Source organism: Dermochelys coriacea, chromosome 27 (assembly GCF_009764565.3).
Source record: "Dermochelys coriacea isolate rDerCor1 chromosome 27, rDerCor1.pri.v4, whole genome shotgun sequence".
NCBI lineage: Eukaryota > Metazoa > Chordata > Testudines > Dermochelyidae > Dermochelys > Dermochelys coriacea.
Genome location: NC_050094.1, coordinates 14,456,584 through 14,475,491, shown reverse-complemented (window position 1 = coordinate 14,475,491; position 18,908 = coordinate 14,456,584). Strand labels below are relative to the sequence as shown.

The 18,908-nt window shown below is 48.9% G+C and overlaps 1 protein-coding gene across 5 annotated transcripts in view; it reads left to right on the top strand.

Annotated features, from left to right (window-relative positions):
* The window catches only part of ZNF385C (zinc finger protein 385C), a 191,387-nt gene that overhangs the window by 106,606 nt on the left and 65,873 nt on the right, over positions 1–18,908 (top strand). The window contains exon 1 of one of the 5 annotated variants that reach the window (XM_038385467.2): positions 3,221–3,542. The exons of 3 other annotated variants lie outside the window; for them this stretch is intronic. In XM_038385467.2, the coding sequence (XP_038241395.2) occupies positions 3,533–3,542 (10 nt within the window). In that variant the 5' untranslated portion in view covers positions 3,221–3,532. Of the gene's footprint in view, positions 1–3,220; positions 3,543–18,908 lie in introns of those variants that run through there. One more of the 5 variants, XM_043503527.1, reaches the window with a different exon arrangement.

Here is an 18,908-nt window from a genome sequence, read left to right as displayed (position 1 = left end):
CATGGATGCCCTCAGAAAAGGGTTTGACTTCTTGTTGGTGGGTTGTTTCTTTGCATTTGTTTTTAAACTGAAAGAGGCAAATTTTTACCAAACTCTCCCAATTATCTGACCTTCCAAAAAAAAATAAAAATTAAGCCTTAGCTCTTCTCTCGTGCTCTTCATTCATAGATCACAAAGCACTTTGTTGCAAAAGATGAGTGTCATTATCCCATTTTACAGATGGAAACTGGTGAAAGGAAATACTTTTTCGATGCAGTGCATAATTAGACGGTAGAATTAATTGCCACTGGGAGTTGTTGAGTCCAAGAACGAAGCAAGATTGAAAAAGGGTCAAGACATTCATATGGATAGCGAGACTATCTGGAGTTACCATAATCAATACTAAAAAAACATGGAAGGAATATTAAATCTTGTTCTTCAGGGCTGAAGCCAGTCTCCATTAAAGACCAAGATGAGATGAAATGTGGGGGGCAGATTTCCCTCGTCAGCTACTGCAGGATTCACCTTCTTCTGAAACATCTGGTGCTGGTCACTGCTGGAGACGGGCTGGACCAGAAGAAACTCAGGTCTGTTTCATTCTGGCTAGGCTTGTGTTTTTAAATGGTGGCACAATGTGGGGAGAAAGGACTTGCTCAAGGGCACCTGGCAGCTCAGTGGCAGAGCCAAGAGTAGAATCCAGTTCTCCTGTGTCCTCATCTTGTCCACCAGCCCATGCGCTCTCCAATGCCTCTGATTCATGCCCTTTTCCAGTTTGCTCTTAGATGCACCCTCAGGGGTCCACTGAAGTGTCTGGGTCTGCAGCAAAGAACAGAACCAGACCCCGAGTGGCCATGATGAGCTAGACACTAGGCAGCGTGTGATGTATCAGAACACCGTGCCCTGGGAACAGATCCCTGCTGCTCTGAAGGACAATCATTTCTAATTATCTCTGGGTAGGTTAATTGATACCCACTTGTGTCTGGCTTTAATCCCCTTTCTGGTTAGCCGGGAATCGTGCACCACAAAGACACTGGTAATCAGGCAAGCCTTAGCGCGCTGGAGAGGGACTCAGGGCGGAATTGAATGAAGGGTCCGCGGTCGAGTTTGCTTTGGGGACTTTGGGTGTTGCCTTGGTAGGCACAAATGCGCCTCGAGGGGTTCGAAGGGGATGAAGCCATGAATCTGAGTCACGTTGTACAATCATCCTACCGACTGCGTGCATGGGAGTGTGTGTGTGTGTCTGGCAGAGCTGCTGGATACCCTGCCAGGGCACCGGAGTCTGGGAAAATGGTCCCAGTCTGAGCTGTGGCCAGTCCCTTCACTACCAGGTTTACGTTCAGGCTCGGTGGGTGGGTTGCGCTGCCCACAGATCCTCACAGCTGTTTGCCCCTGTCGCTGGTGTCCTGGGGGCACTAGCCAGCCAGCTGCTCCGGGGGTTGCTGGGTAGCGTTGCCAGCAGTTGTCTCACAGAGTTTTCCGCAGATACTAATAATCATCGTCCGGCTCAGCTTTTGAGCCCAAACCCCTCCTCTTGGCTCCTCTCCCTGCCTTTCCTCTCTTAGACCCTGAGCACATCTGGCTGGCAGATGGGGAGCAGCAAGGGGGACACCTGCTGTTGCTCCTCATCTTATCTTTGCAGCGACTCTTGGATGCAGCCTTTCAAACAGAGGGAAGGGAGGAAGCGATGGGGCCTTGGATGATGGTGGGAAGCCAGCATCCTCTGTGTGTGCGGTGGATGCAGGGTGCAAATGTCAGCAAAGGCTCCCAGCGGGCAGTTTGGAACCACTGGCCCAGCACAGTGGTGGGGCTTAGAAATTAGTCCTGAGCAGGTCTCAACCCCAGTGTGCCAGGCGCTGCGCAAACACAGGGCCCCAGTGAGTGTGCAGGCGAAGCCCGACAACCTGCAAATTCCCGTGGGCTTCATGTTGCCCCCTGTGAGTAATCCCACTGCGCTAGCCACAGCACGGAAGCAGTTGTGGGGTCAGGAGACTGGTTTGGCCTCATTTGCAGTCTGTTGTGGGAGAACCTGAATCCAAATCATTCCTGGGCTCTTGAGCAGAGACAGCATCACCAACCCCAACTGTTCAAAAATCACGAGATTGATTTTAAAATCATGAGTAGGGCTCTGTGTTTGTCACGGAGGTCGGGGATTTTGTGACTTCCTGCGACCGCCGTGACATCTGCAGCAGCGTGTGTGGCTGACCCAAGGGCTGCCCAAGCAGTTGGCCCCAGGGACAGCCACACTGGCCACTGCTGGAATGGCTCTGCAGCCAGCCACTCGGGTGACCCCGCAGCCAGCCGCTGCTGGAGCGGTCCAAGCCCCAGGGTCAGCCACATTGGCCACTGCTCTGGTGGCCCTGGGCAGCTGGCCCTGGGGACAGCCTGATCAGCGGTCCCAGGGTGGCCAGAGCAGTTGCTGGTCCCCCGGGGCTTCCCCCACGGTGACGGCCGGAGCAGCCACTAGCTCCCCAGGGCTCCCCCAGCAGTGAGCCCCCCGAAGCCCCCCACCACCACTGGTGCCATGAGGTCCACCCAGCAGCGCACCCCCACCCAAGGCTCAATCAGGGGTATTTATGGTGTAAGTCATGGGCCATGATTTTTTGTTTCTTGCCTGTGACCTGTTCATGACTAAATCGTAGCTTAATCATGAGATTCTGTAAAAACAATAGATGTGGTGTTCTTTTATTTGCCTTCTGCTCTTTGAGGCTTTATGGGGTACAGGGGTCACATTTTGAAGCTTTTTCCACAGCCACACGGGGGCTGGAAATGTACTTTTTCTTTAAGAACAAAGGCTGGAATCATCACAGATTCACTTGACTCCAGGAGCTGGGGCTTTAAAGAAAACAGCCAGTATCATGAAACTCATGACACTTGGCAACACTGCAGAGAGCAGGGAGCAAAGCTTAGCAGGTGACTCTAGAATCTGACCACCTGCCCCTGGCCTCTCTATCATGCCTTCCCGGAGCAACACTAGCCCTAAAAGAGGAGGACGTTCTGGTCGCTAGCAGGGGGCGAGGAACTGAGCAATTCCTGGGGGTGTGTCTCTTTCCCGCTCAAAGTTTCTTTGCTTTGGCAGCCTCAGGGTTGACTTTAAGCCAGCCTTGGAGAGAGAAGAGCGCTTGTGTGTTCTCTCCTCCTTGGAAAGGAACGAAGAGAGTGTGAGTGAGCCTGTGAGCGAGAGAGAGGGAGAGGGCATTCTCACTCCAGTTCCTCTGATCCCCCCCCCTCCCATCCAATTTTCATGTTAATACCTCATCTCTGTGTGCTGGGACCTCAGCTGGGAGAGGCTACAGTTGTTAATTTGCCATCTGTGCTTCTGATTGGGCTAAGGAAGGGCCAGTAAATACGGGAGTGTGGCTTTTCCCTCCTTAGGGCAGGGATCGGTAGAGCATTAAGCTTTTAATTGAGGTATAAGTGCATCCGTCCAAGGAAGGGGGCACTTGTGCGGCGCACGGCTCTGGAGCAGGCAGCTGTTGGCAATCCATGCAGCTGCATTAGTAACTACACGTACAGGGGGATACCAGTGGCGAGGAGGCAGCGCAGCCAAAGCAAAATGCTTTTAGGTAAGTGAAATGCAACTTTCCTTTCCTCGCGCTTCCAACAACGGGCAGCAAGCTCTGTGGTCTTCTATGTCACGGCGACGTGAAAGCTGGGCAGTCCCCTCCCCAGGTTCCTGTCGCAGTTGGCTTTTTAATCAGTGGAAATTGGGAAAGCTGTTCGCTCAGATTGTGCTACAGCTGGAAAATCGAGGGTAGGTTTAGAGGGAAGCTTCTCATGGGTGGGTGTCACGCAGAGATCACAAAAGCTTGCACAAAGCACTGTGTGTGTGGGGGGGGGGGGGGTTGGCCAGTTTTGCAGCAATGATGGCAAAGAAATCAAACTAGGAAGAGCGCCACGAAGGGATACCTGCGAATGGTTCGGGAAAGTCTTTGTGCTGCTAACATCCCAGGTGCACTGCTCTGTGCAGAGATGGTGCAGCCTTTAATCACCCAGCCACCTGCAATGGGCTTTTATAGAGTCCCCTGAGCCCAGAAATATGAAATCAAATCAAGGTGCAAGTTGTAAAAACTGTCCTGAGGCTGGTTCAACTAAGATTACGGACCCCGGAGCGTGGTTCCCCTTGTGAGCTTGGCCAAAGGCTTGAGGGTCAGTAGTGCAAAAGATACTGATCTGAACTATTGTGCTGTCAGGAAAGAGCCTAGGAGACTCACGGAACTTCCTGGCTTGGAAATGGTGCCTGGTTATAGGAGCATGATACCTGAATATCCTCTGCCTAATTAAACCTGTAGGATCCTCTCTGAACCCCTCTATCAGCACTATGCAATCCTAAACTGCAGTTTACAAGCAAAATAGATTCATATCCCACCCCATTTCCATCCCTTGAGAACCCATTTGAATGGAGGTTGTATCTTTTTAATTAGAACCAGTTCAGTCTTGCATCAGTCCACGCTCAGAATGGTCAGCCTCCCCCCAAACACACGCGCACAACCTGTTTCTTCAGCTCCCAGCTTTTTAATCTTAATTACCGGTGGCATTCGAGCTGAGCTTGATTCACTGCAGCCTATTGATTTTTCCCAGGTTGCATGCTGACGTGAGCTTTATTTCATCCTCTCTTTTAATTTGGGGGTCAGCTTTTACTTTGGCGCATCCTCCTGTTTCTGTTTTGCTTGCCTGGAATATGATGCCAGTGTGTTGTGCTCTTCATATGAAATGAGGTTTGGTGGGGGAGAATACAGGCAATGGCTTTGAGGTAAACACAGTTAAAAAGCTTGCAAGAAGCTCTGCTGATCCTGGTTAGTTGGTGTTTTCTGGCTGCGGAAGGCTCATTGAGTCAAGCTGCAGCGGCAAATAAAGTGTAACTGGAACGCTTGTGTACAGCCTGGTTTCGCTTACAGACGTAGGAGCTGTGGTTCTGTGCTTTTAGTATTATCATTGTCAACTTTCTACCATGCCGTTAAATGACACAGCTTTCCATTTTCATTTCACGCCCATGTCTTGCGTTGTTTTTGTCATCAGTGTTATGAATGTCTGTACAGCTGGTATGTATAGGATGATTCCTGCTCTGTCTGTCTGTCTCTCTCTCTCTCTCTCTATATATATGTGTATGTGGGTGTGTAAATACTGTATATTTATAGATTGTTACTATATCATGTATATGGGCATGTTTATGTCTCTGTGTGTTTTATAAGACGGTTGCATCCAAGGAAACACGGATATTATTAAGCTGGCACATCTGGTTGGGTTTTTTTTTAACTACGGCACTGCTTGTCAGCTGCCTTGCATAGATCACTTTAATTTTTTTAATCATTTGAAAAACAATCCATCTTTCATGAGCTGTCTTTCCCTGTGTTTCTGGAACAAGGAACAGTTCTCAGGATATTTATCTAGGATATTTGTTAGTCAAAACAGGTTTTAAGAAATATAGCTTGCCTTTACCCTTGTTGCTTAAAATATGTAACTAATGTCCTGAAATCTCTACATTTTTATTTTTTAAACTTCAAAATACAAACTATTCTGTATTCTGGCACACAATAACACACTTTCTCTGGATATTTTCCCTTATTCGCCACCACCTGCCTGTTCTACTTTCTATTTTCTTTGCCTCTCTAATTTTTCAGTATTCCATCTCAAATGACAAAACAATGAGAATAATTTTACTCCAGAAAATTTCTTACCAAAGGGCACTGTGCAATAAAGTAATGTATCCTATCAATGCCTGGTATTTTAATGGAACCCTTTGTATAGTATCGTATTCCACCTGGGGTACCCTGACATTTTGGAGAAAAGTCCAGGACTGCAAAGGTTTTGTTAGCATATATTCTGTTGGCCATATTTATTCAAGTTTTGTTTACTTCCTGACGTGTAAAGTGTCCTCCTCTTCTGAAGCGGTGTTTTAAAGCACACAGAGGGAGTATGAAGCCTCTAAGCCAGAATGTTCTGGATATCTAAAGGATTTGAATAAAAAAATTCTATTTTCTTAGGACATTTTAGGGCTAAAGTGCTAGCATGTGGAATTAAAAGCTGGCCATGAAAGTTCTTAATTAGCCAAAGTCACAAGTAACTTTGTATTAATGCATGGGTTCTGCAAGGTTCTCCACCAGTGTGTGAATTATTAGCTGCATTTTAATTAAGGCTTTTGAATCCTTTATGAGGCTTTGTCGTTGTTACCACTTTGTCAAATTGTCATACTTCCACTGAAGTCAAAGGCGTGGTGACTGTTTACATTAGCTGTGGATCTGCCCCGCTTACTCTTTTTGATTTTTGTCTTGATTGCTGCAGGCAGGAACCCTCAACAGAGTTTTTAATTTGTGTTTATTTTCTTAATAGATCGAATATGAAATAAAATGCACCCAAAGTCAGAAAAATTTTAAATTCTCTTACGGCTCAAAATGATGCTAAGCCCCATTGTCTCGGGACATACAGACGTTTGGGCTGATGATCCCAAGCTAGCTGCTGAATGAGTTGTGTTGCCGTGCAGGTGCTAAAGCTGATGGCTTGTGATGAAGATCATTGCAGCAGCACTATGCCTTGAGGGACTTGAGTGCAACTCATTGACTCCAGTGGAACTACCCATGTGCTGACAGGCAGGCATCTCCTTACAGGCCTGGCTGAAATGTCCATTGAAGTCAACATTGACTCAGGCACTTTGGCTTTGGGCAGGTCTACACTTAAAACGCTGCAGCCGTGCAACCATACCACTGTGGCACTTTAGTGATGTGTACTTGGGATTAGCCCGGATTCAGCAGTCACTGGCCAGCAACTGGCCTTAGCGGAGCCAGTGTAGACAAGGGAAGCCACAGCTTGCAGTTCAGCTAACCACCTCGGTCTCGAGCAGGGGTGGGCTCAACTGATGCAAAGTGAAACATTGCCTGTCTCCACTGTGGGTTTGCAGTGGAGCAGTTGCCCAAGACGCTGGACTCCCACTATAGAAGTGGTCTGGAAAAGCCAGCAGCAGAATGGGAGTGTCTAGGAGTATGGTTGAGGGCAGCACTGCCCCTTTGCGACGGGGTCAGTTGGAGACTGCTGGCTTGTGGTAGCAGGAAGCCACGTTGTAAATTGCTGGGTGGTATCGTGCTCGGGTTCTGAAGACATTTGGGGTTTATTGATCCATATTTTATTTGGCTGCTTTTAATTGACTGGGTACTAATGCTTTCTGTTCTCTCCAGAAGAGTAATGTCTCATTAAACCAATAATCTTCCTATCCATCTGCAAAAAGGGCCTGCAATTATAACACTTTCTCGGGAACATCTTTATGTGTGGATGCCGCAAAAAACAACCACCACTATTATCTCCCCACAAATGGCTTCTGTTTTTACTTCTCCATTATTAGCTACCTTAAAAACTTGGGGATGTTGCTCTTCTGTCATTGCTAGGATTTAATGGAGGAAAGAATTAATCTGGATGGGTGCTCAGCATAATGTCAAATGCATCATTTTCCATCCCACTTCAGTTGCGGGATTTGGTTTTCAGGGTCTCTTCATCAAATGCTGGAACCTTGCTTTTTCTGGTATTCTTTGGGGTGAATTTCCCCAGCAGTTACTTTTATCAGAGGGGGCTAACCCTTGGAAAGGTCTTGGGGAGAACATCCACTTTCTAATTTCAGCACTCAGCTGGCATCTTAAAAGACTGTGCTAGTGAGTTTATTGAACCACATTTCCTCTGCGGACAGCCCCTTTCATAGATTTTTAATGTCAGGGGCAGGGCGGGATCATTTTTGACTCTTGTATAGCCCAAGCCAGAGGATTTCACCCAGGGATTGGTTGAGCTAGCGCAATCTTGATTTAAAGATGCCAAGTGATGGATGATAATGGATTTCTAATAATAAGTATTTCGAGCAAACCTGAAGGTTGTTGAAATTTTTAATAAATTGTGCTCCTGACAGCAAATTGAAGAGCTCTTTCCCACTATTCTGCGTACTTCAAGAACTAGCTGAAGCAATCTCAGAACTGTTAACAATTATCTTTCAGAATTCAGGTAGAATCGGTGAGGCCCGAGAGGACTGGAGAAGGGCAAACATAGTTCCTATCTTTAAGAAGGGGAACAAGGAGGACCTGGGGAATTATAGACCCTACTTTGATACCTGGAAAGATACTAGAACAAATTATTCAATAATCAGTTTGTGCGCACCTAGAGGATTATAGGGTGATAAGGAATAGCCAACATGGATTTGTCAAGAACAAAACATGCCAAACCAAACTAATTTCCTTCTTTGGCAGAGTTACTGGCCTGATGGGTAGGAGGAAGTAATGGGCGTGATATGTCTTGATTTTAGTAAGGCCTTTGATGCAGTCCCACATGACATTCTCGTAAGCAAGCTCAGGAAATGTGGTCTAGATGAAATTGTGCACAGCTGGTTGAAAGACCAGACTCAGTGTAGTTATCAATGGTTTGCAATCAAACTGGTATCTAGTGGGGTCCAGCAGGGCTCAGTCTTGGGTCTGGTACCATTCAATATTTTCATTAATGACTTAGATAATGGAGTGGGGAATATGCAAATGACACCAAGTTGGGAGAAAAAGAAAAGGAGTACTTGTGGTACCTTAGAGACTAACAAATTTATTTGAGCATAAGCTTTCGTGAGCTACAGAATGCATCCGATGAAGTGAGCCGTAGCTCACGAAAGCTTATGCTCAAATAAATTTGTTAGTCTCTAAGGTGCCACAAGTCCTCCTTTTCTTTTTGCGAATACAGACTAACACGGCTGCTACTCTGAAACAAGTTGGGAGAGGTGACAAACCCTTTGGGAGGACTGAATTAGAATTCAAAAGGACTTTGACAAATTGAAGAAATGGCCTGAATTCAACAAGATGAAATTCAAAAAAGTCAAGTGCCACGTACTTCACTTAGAAGGAAAAAATCAAATGCCCTGCTACAAACTGGGGACTAATTGGCTAATTGGTCGTTCTGCTGAAAAGGATCTAGGGCAGGGATCTCAAACTCAAATCACCACAAGAGCCACATGAGGACTAGTACATTGGCCCGAGGGCCGCACCACTGCTACCCCCAGCCCCGCCCCCACTCCACCCTTTCCCTAACCCCATTCCAACCCCTTCCCCAAAGTCCCCACCCCAACTCTGCCCCCTCCCTGCCCCTATTCCAACCCCTTCCCCAAATCCCCGCCTCTTCTCTGCCTCCTCCCCTGAGCGCTCGGGTCCCCGCTCCTCCCCCCTCCCTCCTGGAATGTGCTAAAGCGGGAAGCGCCTGGAAGTAGGGAGAGGAGCAGGAACGTGGTGCACTGGGGGGGAGAGGAGGCGGTAGGGGAGGGGAGCTTGGCAGCTGCAGGAAATAACTCGGGGGCGGGGAGCTTGGTGGGCCGCAGCAAATAACTCTGTTTGAGACACCTGATCTAGGGCGTCATAGAGCATCACAAATTGGGTCTGAATCACCAATGGCTGATCTCATTCTGGGGTGTATTAACAGGAGTGTTGTAGGTTAGACACAGGAGGTAATTGTCTCACTTTGCTCTGCTCTGGCGAGGTCTCAGCTGGAGTCCTCTGTTCAGTTCTGGGTGCCCCACTTTAGGAAAGATGTGGACAAATTGGAGGGAGTCCAGAGCAGAGCAACAAAAATGATCCAAAGCTTAGAAAACCTGATCTGGGAGGAAAGGTTAAAAACTGGGCATGTTTAGTCTTGAGAAAAGCAGGCTGAGGGGGACCTGATCACAGTCGGCAGACATGCAAAGGGCTGGCGTAAAGAGAACGGGGGATGGTCTAGGTTTACATGGTCCTGTCTCAGTGCAGGGGGCTGGACTTGATGGCTTCTTGATGTCCCTTTCAGCCCCACATTTCTGTGATTGTCTCCTAACACTCTTAGGCAGGGTCGGATTAACACAGGGGCTTTAGGGGCTGCAGCCCAGGGCCTCGGGCTAAGGGGGCCCCCCCCGCAAAAATAAATCCATAATTATAGACAATTCAGTGGTCACCAACCCGTCAGTTCTGGAGCCTCTGCCAGTCAATCGCGATCTCCGGGCTGCTAAAAGTCCAGCGGCGCAGCAGGGCTCAGGCAGGCTGCCTCCATGCCATGGCCCCAAGCTGCTCCTGGAAGTGGCTGGCTGCTGGCACATCTCTGCAGCCCCTGGGAGTGTGGGGGAGACGGTGCCGCAGGCTGACCCCACCCCCACTACCATCCCTACAGCATGCGGGCATAGGCAGCGCATGGAGACATGCTGTCCCCCTTTCCTCCAGGGGCGTGAGGAGATGTGCCAGCAGCCGGCCGCTTCCGGGAGCAGCGTGGGACCACGGCATGCAGGCAGGCAGCCTGCCTGAGCCCTACTGCACTGCCGGCTGGGAGCCGCCTGTGGTAAGCACCTCCTGGCTGGAGCCTGCACCTTGCACCCCCTCCTGCACTCTAACTCCCTGCCCCAGGTCAGAATCCCCTCCTGCACCAAACTCCCTCCCAGAAAGAAACTAATAAAACTGCTGTTCTAAGGTAAGAAGTAGGCTATTTTGAATTAATTTAATTATATTATATATGTTTTAAGACTGAAATGTAACCACAGAATGGCTTTATGTTGATTAAAAGGCAAGTTTAGTATAACGTTAATAGCCTCAATGCTATAATTGTGATCATTTTGTTGTAAATTAGGAAAAAGACTTGTATACGGGGCCCATAGGAGAGTTAATCCGGCCCTGCTCTTAGGTGGGTTCATTTCATCATCCATCCATGATTGTTAAACCTGTAACTAATAACTGGAATTGTGCGTTGAATAGATTTCTTGGATTCTTTTGCCTCTTCAGAGCTAGATGGTAGGAAAGTAAGTCTTGCTATGTGTTTTTCTGTCTTAGGTGGATATGTTAGTACAGTTGCGGGGTGAGGGGGGTTACAAGGAAATATTAGAACTAGAAATAAAAATCTAATTAAATAATAATGACAAATGTATATTTGATTCCAAGCATGGGCCATGCCTGTCTAGCTCTGGGGAAAACTTCGAGAAGTGGTATATAATTGTGCAGCCATTACAAGCCCCATTTTCAAGGCTCTGTGAAAAGTAGCTCTAGGCCAGTGGTTCCCAGACTTGTTCCACCGCTTGTGCAGGGAAAGCCCCTGCCGGGTCGGGCTGGTTTGTTTACCTGCCGCGTCCGCAGATTCGGCCGATCGTGGCTCCTGCTGGCCGCGGTTCACTGCTCCAGGCCAATGGGAACTGCTGGAAGTGGCTGCCAGTATGTCCCTTGGCCCGCACCGCTTCCTGCAGCCCCCATTGGCCTGGAACAGCGAACTGCGGCCACTTATGCAGCTTTCCCTGCATAAGCAGCGGAACAAGTTTGGAACCACTGATCTAGGCAGAAACTTGATGAAATATTCCAAAAGTGAAGAGCAGTTGACTGTTTTAAAAGTCAGAGGGAGAACCGAGCTGGGTTCCCTGGGGTCTGAAGGTCTTTTTTGCCCTCTGGAACTCTCAATCCTGAAACGGACTCTCAAAGCCACCTCGTGGTCTTCCTTCAAATTCCTCCTTCAGTCTCTTCCCTGATGTGATGCCTAGACAGCCCTGGACAATGGCCAGGCAGCTGGTTAGCTGTGACCATTGCTTTTCATGCTGACCAGTATCATCTCATGGTTTTCTTGGGCTACCCCTGCTGTGGGAAGGGACTGCCTTTTTAACTGTATGTTTGTACAGCGCCTGGCACAATGGAGCTCCGGCCTCCAGACATGACCGTAATATAGATAAATATTTTAAAATGAAATTTCTGCAGGCTGGAGCCCCAGGTCATTGTGTGCCGCAGTATCTGAAGTCTGAGCTGATGATTGGAAGCGATTCTAATTTTTCTGTTCGTCCCCCATCCCCTGTAAGCCTCTGTTGTTGGTTTGTTTGTTCAACTTACCTGGAATGCTTTTCCTAGGCACAGTGTGGGATTCAAGGGTCACTGTTGTGTCTGATTCTGGTGATTGGGTTACTGAAGGCCTCCGTCAGGACCAGGGTCCCTTTGTGCTGGGTGCTGTCTAGACACACAGCGTAGGTGTCAGCCCTATGCCAAAGAGCTTCCAGCCTAAATAGACACAGAAGGAGAAGAAACTCAGGCAGTTATTAGAAGAGCTGGGAACAGAACCCAGGCCTCCAGATCCCTAGCTCTGTGTGTTAACCACTAGACCACTCTGCTTCTGCAATTAGCCTCGGACTTGAGTGCGACAAGTATCTAGGCCGGTTGATGGTTTAGGGTGGACGACGTCAGAGTGTCATCAGCAGCAGCCCTGCCGGTAAGGCACAGAATGATGCTCTGTTCTAAATGTCTGTTCCCGTACATACATGCCTCTGAGGTCACCTATGTCCACTTCCACTTGTGAACCATGTTCCACCATTGACAGAGCACTCGCAGCAGGTCCACAATGGGCAGATATTAAGTAAAGAAGAGACTGACACTCTGCCGTTGTAGTGCATGCTACAGTCCCGTGTTATTGAGTAAATGCAGCTATATATGGTCCTGGCTGCGTGTCCTGTTGCCCAGTCACCTTTCCCCATGGGCTTGGAGTGTGTTGTGGGGGAGGGAGTTTTTTTTCTTTATTTGCTTTAAATATCTGGGCCATTTTGGAAGTCTCGCACCTGAAGCAGCTCCTTAGTGTTGGGCCATTGCCAGGCCATATGGGGTCGAATTGAACCCTGCCCTCCAGATAACTAAATGGTAGCGTGTAAATGGGGCTGATCCTCCTCTAGTTTCCACCAGTGTAAATTGGGAGTGCCTTATAGTCAATGGAGCTACACTGCTAGGACACTGGCCCAAGAGATGAACGGACGGTGTACACGTACCTAGAGCACATGCCGTGGACAGGGCACCTTGTCATTCAGTACCGTTACTTGCCAAAGGTGCTAGACAAGTAAAAACAAAACTTCTCACTGGTGCTTTTTCCGTACACCCTGCATGTAAATAATGAGACAGACAGAGATTAGGGGCGTATTTTCATCATCTGTCTCTAAAAGTGCGCAGGTTTTCATACTCGGGGTTTAGTCCATGCAAATTTGCTTGGGTTTGCATGCAGTATAGGCAGTCCCATTCCCCAGGGCAGTTTGCATGCATGTCCCCCTTCCCCTGCAGTTAGTGAGGAGGGAATTGCAGAGGCTGCATTGGCCCAACTCTGGACAGTCAAAAACACTGAGCTAAACCTTGTTCTAAATCCACTTGTCTCTTTCTGTGTGTGCCCCTAACCTCTTCAGAGAGACTCACTATGGTCTAGTGGGTAGGCTGCTGGCCTGGGCATCAAGAGATTTGGGTTCTGTTCTTGGCTCTGACCCTGACCTGTTGTGTGACTGTGGGGAAGTCACTTCCTCTAGCTGTGCCTCAGTTTCCCCTCCCACTCAGTCTTGTCTAAATCTCTTTGGGGAAACGACTGTCTCTCACTGAGTGTGCACTGCTTAGCACCAGTGCCTTTGGGTGCTACAGTAATAGAAATAATGAATAACAATAGTAGGTAATCGAAAAGGCACTGCAGCAAGAGATCTTTGTGCTCCTACAGGTGCAGGCCAAAGTGGTGGGAGGGAAAGGAACCTGCTTAATTTGCTCTGAATCAGTTATTTCACCGGAACGGTGAAATTTCTGTCCTCCCTTTTCATTTCCATCAATTATGCTTTGGCTGTAACAAATTGGACTCGGTTAGAATTTATAAATTAAACAGAGCCTGTAATAGAGGCTGAACTGATTGGGGGATTGTTTTCTCTTCTTTCATGAAACATTCCTTCCCCTCCACAAAGGAAAAAAAAAGAAGGGGGGAGGGGTAATGAGGAGGGGAGAGAGCCTGCCTCAGGGTGTAAAGGAGACAGAATTAGGATTTGACAGTTACCTCCTCCTTCCTGACTCTGCCCCAGGTCAGGATTAACCATGCGTCTTTCCTCTGTTGAGAAGCTAGTTACCGGCCCCAAAGTTGCATTCCTCTGAGGAGACAAGTCAGATCTTTGCTCCAGTGATTTGTGTGAATTCAGGGAATGAAGGCTGTCCAGGATGAAATCCCAGAGAACTCCTGGTTTACCAGGCCACCTTGAAAACGCAGGAACTCCAAGCCCTTCCCAGGTGCAGGGGGGTGGGGGGATTGATTTTAGGGATGCATTTCTAAAAGCCAATTTCCAGCTAATTAGCTGGTGGTTGAAATGGCCGTGGTTACAAATTAAGATGTTCAATCAAAAAGTGGCATTCTTGGGGCTTTATTCTGCACTTTGAGAGAGGAAACTCCTAGATCTAGAGAGATTTGAGCTGATTTTTGCTTTTTGGTCATCATTTTTTGGCTGTATTATTCCTAAATACGATTTGCTCTATAACACTCCTCCCTTGCTGCAGGGTCAGCAAAGGCAGCGAGTTGCCTTGGAAGGAGCCCGTAAGGTGTTGTGAGGCTGGGAGTAAGATAGAAGTGGGAGGAAGTGCAGGGGAGGACATGATCTGATTCAACAAAAAAATGTCCTTGTTGCTGGGCTGCGCTGCAAGGACTGTACATCCTGGCTCCAGCTCAGTGAACAATGAAGTGCCAGGACAGGCGAATATGATTCAGTACTCTAGCAATGTCCGCGTTTGGGTGGGGGGAGGAGGGGTTTGGAAGGCCCCTCTGGCATTCTGTGAAGCGTCATGAAATCGCGGCTGTGTCGGGACAGGAGTTGCTTGAAAAGTCTGGGCATTTCAGCAGATAGAAGAAATAAACACCCCAGCCCCTCTTCCTCCTTCCCGCTGGCCCATGCTTTGGCGACTCTTGGAGGAGATGGCTGAGTGGGTCAGAGCTTGGGAGATCTGACTCTCAACGGGACATTTCTCATCCTGCTGCCTGCACAGACCCTGGGCTTTGGCACAGAGCAGTACTGTCAGGAGGCAGGTTCATCACATACACTGTGACTGGGATTCTCCGAAACAGCCAGGTTGGTTGGAGGTTGGTTCCAAGAAGCTGTGGTAGTGGGTGGCGGACTCTGTGGTTCTGGTGCTAGGGAGGCAGTGAGCTAACCAGGCCGCTTGCCCAATAACCTCTCTCCGAGGAGCTTATCTGGTTCCTGTCACCATAGGATCTGAGCCTCTCTACTGTCTTTGTCCTGCCAACAGGGAGTGGCAGTATTTCCTCATCTGTAAAATGGGGGTGAGACATAGCGCAAATGACTGGCCCAGGGCTCACACCCAGAGTCTGGTGGAGCAGAAAACTCACCCTGGGTCTCCCCAGTCCCAGACCACAGCCCTAACCACTGCACCACCCTTCCTCAGCCAGGCGCCAGCAGCGCCTCCCTTGTAACAGCTGGCGCAGGCTTGTTGTGTCAGCACAATGAAAAAGGCTTTGACTCTAGCAAGGGGCTCCCGCCGCGCTGCTCGTCTGGGTAATGTGTGCACAATAGCAGCAAGTATTTTTAATTCCCCCCAAAAGACACAGCGTTGGGTGCTGTCTCCCGCGCGGGTGGGGACTCCCTTCGTAAGCCAGCTGCCTGTCCGCCTCCACCCACCCTTCCTCACATGCCACGACTGGGTTCCGAGGGCTGCCAAGACTGAGCCACCCAGCCAAGGAAGTTCCAAAATGGGCAGTGGCATTCGGGGCTCTTGCCGGTCTCAAGCATGTCCTGGGCGGCTTTCATTGGCTCTGATTTGATCTTGGAACACAGCCTTCCTGTCGCCGGCTGCGGGGTGGCATTGAAGAAATCCTCCAAGCTGGGCACTCTGGAGCCACTGGCACCCATGCTCACGCCTTTCCCTCCTCCCAGAGAGCCGCTGGCGCAAAATGTAAATTAGCTCCAGCAGAAGAGAACGTTGATCTCTGCGCCACTCGTTATCCCTTATTAGTGCCCAGGGAACAGAGGCATCTTGTGCCTGATCCCAACAGAGACACACGTCGGCCACAGTTGGTGATGTTATGCAGTGAGGCGGTGTTATGTATTGCTTTGCTTGCCGCATGCTCGTGTCACAAGGGTTTGGGTGCGTAGGACCATAGACGTTGCCAGTCTGGATCAGACCCCAGCTCCATCTGCTCCAGCATCCTGTCTCTGACAGTGGCCAATACCAGGGAGTTCAGTCGAAGGAGGCAGTTGTGGGATAATCTGCCCTCTAGGGAGGTCTTACCCTGGTCTCTAATACATATTGGCTGAAGCCCTGTAGCATGAGATCTCGTATCCCTTTCAAAAATTTTGTTGTAATTAATTATAAGAACTGTGGATATTTTTATTATCCATATAAATGCCCAGTACCTTTTAGAATCTTTTTGAGTTCTTGGTCTCAACAACTTCCTGTGGCACTGAGTTCTGCAGTCCATGCTGGGTGAAGTTGTTTCCTTTTATCGATTTTTCGTCTCCCACCTTTTAATTTTGTTGGGTGTCCCATTCTCATGTTACAGGGCAGGGGGAACCGAAAGTCCCAATCTCCCTTAGTATCTCCACCCCTCTAAATACACCCCATGGTCCCACTCCAGTTATATACCCAATAAACTTGGTTCATCAGCACGTGGGATTTTCTGACCCTTTGTCTCCCTGCAGTGTAACAGAGGTGGAGGCCCAGCTGGTAACAAGGCATTTATTATTATTATTTATTTATTATTATTCCCGTAGCGCCTAGGAGCCCCAGTCCTGGATCAGGACCTCATCGTGCCAGGCGCTGTACCCCTAGTCTGTGGGAACCCTGCGGGCTTAGAGGGGGGTGGGAGGGCAGTACAGCTTTCCCAGCACTACAGAGGCGCCTTTCTGATGCCCCCGTGTTTGCTCTGTCTGTTAACAGAGGTGGCTAAGTACAGACCATCAGAGACCCTGACCCAAAACAACCAGCTGCCAGATAAAATATAGAGGCAGAGCGCATCATTAAATCCAGCGCCACTGCAGCCTACGAGGCCAGCCCTTGAGAGACCACCAGGGGCCTGCCAGCTCTTCTCTCCCACTCCCGAGTGCGACTTGACCCAGGCCTCTTGGCCAGGGGCAGAGGAAGCAGAGAATCCGTGTCAACGCAGCCTGCGTTTGAGGCTGAGCGCTCTTTGCATCAGCTTGACAGAACAGAGCCAGGAGGCCCCGTGGCTATACTGGGCTGCTCCCGCGATTCTGGGTCACTGGCTCTGCCCTTTGGAAAAACCCCTGCGAGGGAAACGCGTGGGGACTGCACATGGGTTTGGGGAGAGACGAACACCGCTCCGCACAGCAGACCTTCCCCTGGGTTGTGATGCCCATGTGGGGCCTCTTCTTGCTGTGGTTTGGGGGTGGAGGGAGGCTCTGTCATGCTGGGGTGTCGGGGAATCAAGAATTCTGATTGGGCTGCGGTGGGGTGCAGAGGATGCGAGCAAATGTCCCTGCCGACGTTCCAACTGGGGACTGGAGCATGTAATGCCCACTGAGGAGAGGCTCTCCACTCCCACCGGCGTGCTGGAGCGCTTGCCGCCCATGTCACGTCGGCTTACATTGATCGCGGGGCGCCTCCGACCCAGAAAGGAAAGAAGGGTGACAGCAAAGACAAAGAGAGAGGATTTAACTCATTCAGGAAATAAAGGGAAATATGACTTCCATTAACGGCTTCAGAAAGAGGCACCTTTCCAGCATCACCGCCTCCGAGTCTTCAAAAGCCAGGAGACTTTGTAGAAAAATAATAGTTTGTTTGGGGTTCTTCCTTTTGCCGTCTGGATTTTGAACCTTTCGGTCACACTCGGATCACGTTTGCGGGGGGAAGGGGGGTGTTTCCCTCTGCAACTACAAGGGCTAGAAAGTAGAACTGGTTATGAGTTTTCTGACAACTGTTTTTTGTTTGTTTGTTTTTTAAATTGGGGCGGGGGGGGTTGAAAACGTCCCATTTTGACACTGTAAAAATCAAAATGTTTCATTCCACAAAGACTTTTTGTATAGACATTTGCCATGTTCTGTTTTAATTTTTTAAAAATAAAAAGGTTTGAAATCCAAACAAAACAGTTCAAATTTATTGAAATAAAATATTGTGATTGGCATAAGATGGAAAAAAATTCAGATTTTGTGAAAAATTTTGAGATTTGGACTTTTTGTCCCGATTCAGGATAGAAAAAATTTGAAACCTCAAAATTTTTTGCAGGGCAGGAAATTTGTCACAAGATAACATGACTCCAGGAGCTGGGGCTTTTAGAGAGATACCAAATATTGTGAAACTTGTGAGAGCTAGCAACCCTGGGTGACAATCTGGCCCCATTTGGAATCAATGGCCAAACTCCCATTGACTTCAGCAGGGCCAGAATTTCACTCCTTGCATTTGTTTCACAGTAAATCTATGTGCTAGAGATGGCATCTTCCTATCTCCGCCATAAGATCCCTTCTAGGGTATAACTGTGTCCTAGGACGGGTAGTGTAAACGCCGGTCATTGTTTCTGTGCCGTTTCTGAGAACTGTTCTGCGAGATTCAGGTCATTCTCGCTGTGAATTGGGAAGAATCCCTCTGAGCAATCTGTAACCTTGAGCCTGTGTGGACAGCTGAGAGGGCTTCTCGGCTTGGGTCCTGCCTGGAGCTACAGAGCAGGTTGGGCAGCAGGTATTTCTCGGTGATGGGAGCGATTTACCAAAGAGCCAGCTCCTCTAAACCGTCTCACACGGAGGGAGCAGGAGGAGGCTGACGGGAGGAAGCATTCGCTGCCAAGAGGGGGTTGTGCAGGCTGAGAGGATGACAGTGCCTTGTGCGTGTCTGCGTCCCTCCCCTGAATTGTGAAAGGCTGGGAATTCCTGGGGAAAGGGAACTTTTCCGATATGGAAAAACACAGGATTTGTTATTAAAACTGTCTGTCACCAGAGCTTGGGGAGGAGCAGTTTATTCTGCAGACTATCCAACATCCAAACATCCTCCAATTAGGGTAAAAGGATGCCGTGGCCGAGAGCTGTTCAGAAACCCTGCCAGCTTGAAGCGAGCCGTACGTGGCAGGTCCGTCCTATGAAAAGATGGCTCCTACTTGTCCCTGCATGCCTCTTTATTTCCCCTTTTTTCTTTCCAACCAGCAGCAGGGAGGGATGTCCTGTGGATAAGGCACTGAACGGGGGATGCCACAGACTCCCTGTGTGACCT